Raw genomic sequence first — 1978 nt, forward strand, 5'->3', positions numbered from 1 at the left:
ATGGGTTTGATTCCTGGGTTGGAAAGATCCCTTGGCAAAGGGAATGGCTACCCACTCCAGTATTCTGGCCTGGAGAATTCAATGGACAAAGGACAGAGGAACTTAGCAAGTTACAGTCCATGGGGTTGCAAAGAGTTGGACATTACTGAACAACTTTCACTTCACAGAGTAGGAACTCAGCCAATGTCATCTGTCATTTATCAAGAGCAGCCCCTGGGGTAGAGCCAGGAGTGATGGAAGCTGACAACCTCCCTCCATCCAGTAGCTGACCTCTCCACATCGCACCTCACTTCAGGAACAGCCTTCATGCAGGGAGCCAACATCTCGGCAGTGACTGAATTCATCCTCATTGGCTTCTCCTCCTTCCCCCACCTTCAGCTGATGTTCTTCCTGCTCTTCCTGCTGATGTACCTGTTCACGCTGCTGGGGAACCTGCTCATCATGGCCACCGTCTGGAGCGAGCGCAGCCTCCACACCCTCATGTACCTCTTCCTGTGTGCCCTCTCCATCTCGGAGGTCCTCTACACCTTCACCATCATCCCGCGCATGCTGGCCGACCTGCTCTCCACCGACCGCTCCATCTCCTTCACGGCCTGTGCCAGCCAGATGTTCTTCTCCTTCACGTTTGGCTTCACCCACTCCTTCCTGCTCACCGTCATGGGCTATGACCGCTACGTGGCCATCTGCCACCCCTTGCGCTACAACGTGCTCATGAGCCCCCGAGGCTGCGCCTGCCTGGTGGCCTGGTCCTGGGCTGGAGGCTCAGTCATGGGGTTGCTGGTGACATCTGCCGTTTTCCACCTCCCCTTCTGTAGCTCTAATGTGATTCACCATTTCTTCTGCCATGTGCCTCCTCTAATGAAGCTGGCCTGTGGGGACAACGTCTTTACTGTGGCCATGGGTGTGGGCCTGGTGTGTATCGCTGCCCTGCTGGGCTGTGGTCTCCTCATCCTCTTGTCTTACGCCTTCATCGTGGCCGCCATCTTGAGGATCCCTTCAGCCGAGGGCCGACACAAAGCCTTCTCCACGTGTGCGTCCCACCTCACCGTGGTGGTTGTGCACTACGGCTTTGCCTCTGTCATCTACCTCAAGCCCAAGGGTCCCCACTCTCTGGAAGGAGACACGCTGATGGGCATCACCTACACGGCCCTCACTCCCTTCCTGAGCCCCATCATCTTCAGTCTCAGGAACAAGGAGCTGAAGGAAGCCGTGAAGAAGACCTTCCTCAGCAAGCTCTTTCTCCATAGATCCTGAAATGGCAGGTTTTGTAACAGGAGTTGTGGCAGGTAGAGGTACTTCAGTCCATTGTCTTGTCTGAAAAATGGAAGTAAACCTGATGCATTCGTGATGAGACCTTCTGAGTCAATTTCCTCCCGTTGACTGTGTCTGAGAGCAGAATGCATGAGGGGATGCCCATGGGCTGTGTTGGGGAACCTGTGTATCTAGTGTATCTTCAATGTGTGAGGGAAGGATGCTTGCTCTGCTACAAACAATGACAGAAACAGCAACAGTGATTTCTTGCCTGCTCTGAATCAAGCAGGCTTCCCTGGTGGTTCAGATGGTAAAGAATCTGCCTGCAATGCATGGCTTTCTATGGTTTCAAGACCTCACCTCTTTCTTTTATCGTATTTAAGGAAAGGAAAGCATTGTTGATGGGGAAATGGTTTTTCATTTCAAATCTTCACATTTTTGAAGGTACAGTGTCTTCTCCTATGTGTTGCTTTTGTTGGTTGAGCAAATGATATGTCTAAGGATACAAATTATAGAAAGAAGAGAGAAAGGGTCTTAATCTCTCCTTCTAAGATAAGAAATATGAAAGAGATGGGGGGGAGGTAATGTGGGAGAGTAAAGATGAAGTGGTGGCTGGTTTGAGAAATATGGGAAGAACAGGTAGAAAAACCAGATTGCTGGCAGTTGATGGGGACCTAAGGGGCTTCCCGGTGGTGTAGTGGTAAAGAATCCACCTGCCAAAGCAGGA

At 51.4% G+C, this 1978-nt stretch overlaps 1 protein-coding gene across 1 annotated transcript; it reads left to right on the plus strand.

Moving 5' to 3' along the window:
• Positions 1–306: 306 nt before the first annotated feature.
• On the plus strand, positions 307–1254 carry LOC129641934 (olfactory receptor 10H1-like). The gene has a single exon (XM_055566509.1). It carries the CDS (start codon positions 307–309, stop codon positions 1252–1254), a length of 948 nt encoding a protein of 315 aa, XP_055422484.1.
• The last annotated feature ends 724 nt before the right edge of the window (positions 1255–1978 follow it).

The sequence above is a fragment of the Bubalus kerabau genome, chromosome 1 (assembly GCF_029407905.1).
Source record: "Bubalus kerabau isolate K-KA32 ecotype Philippines breed swamp buffalo chromosome 1, PCC_UOA_SB_1v2, whole genome shotgun sequence".
Taxonomy (NCBI): domain Eukaryota; kingdom Metazoa; phylum Chordata; class Mammalia; order Artiodactyla; family Bovidae; genus Bubalus; species Bubalus kerabau.

Coding starts and splice junctions, on each gene's coding strand:
- LOC129641934 (XM_055566509.1), top strand. CDS start 307: ATGCAGGGAGCCAACATCTCGGCAGTGACTGAATTCATCCTCATTGGC.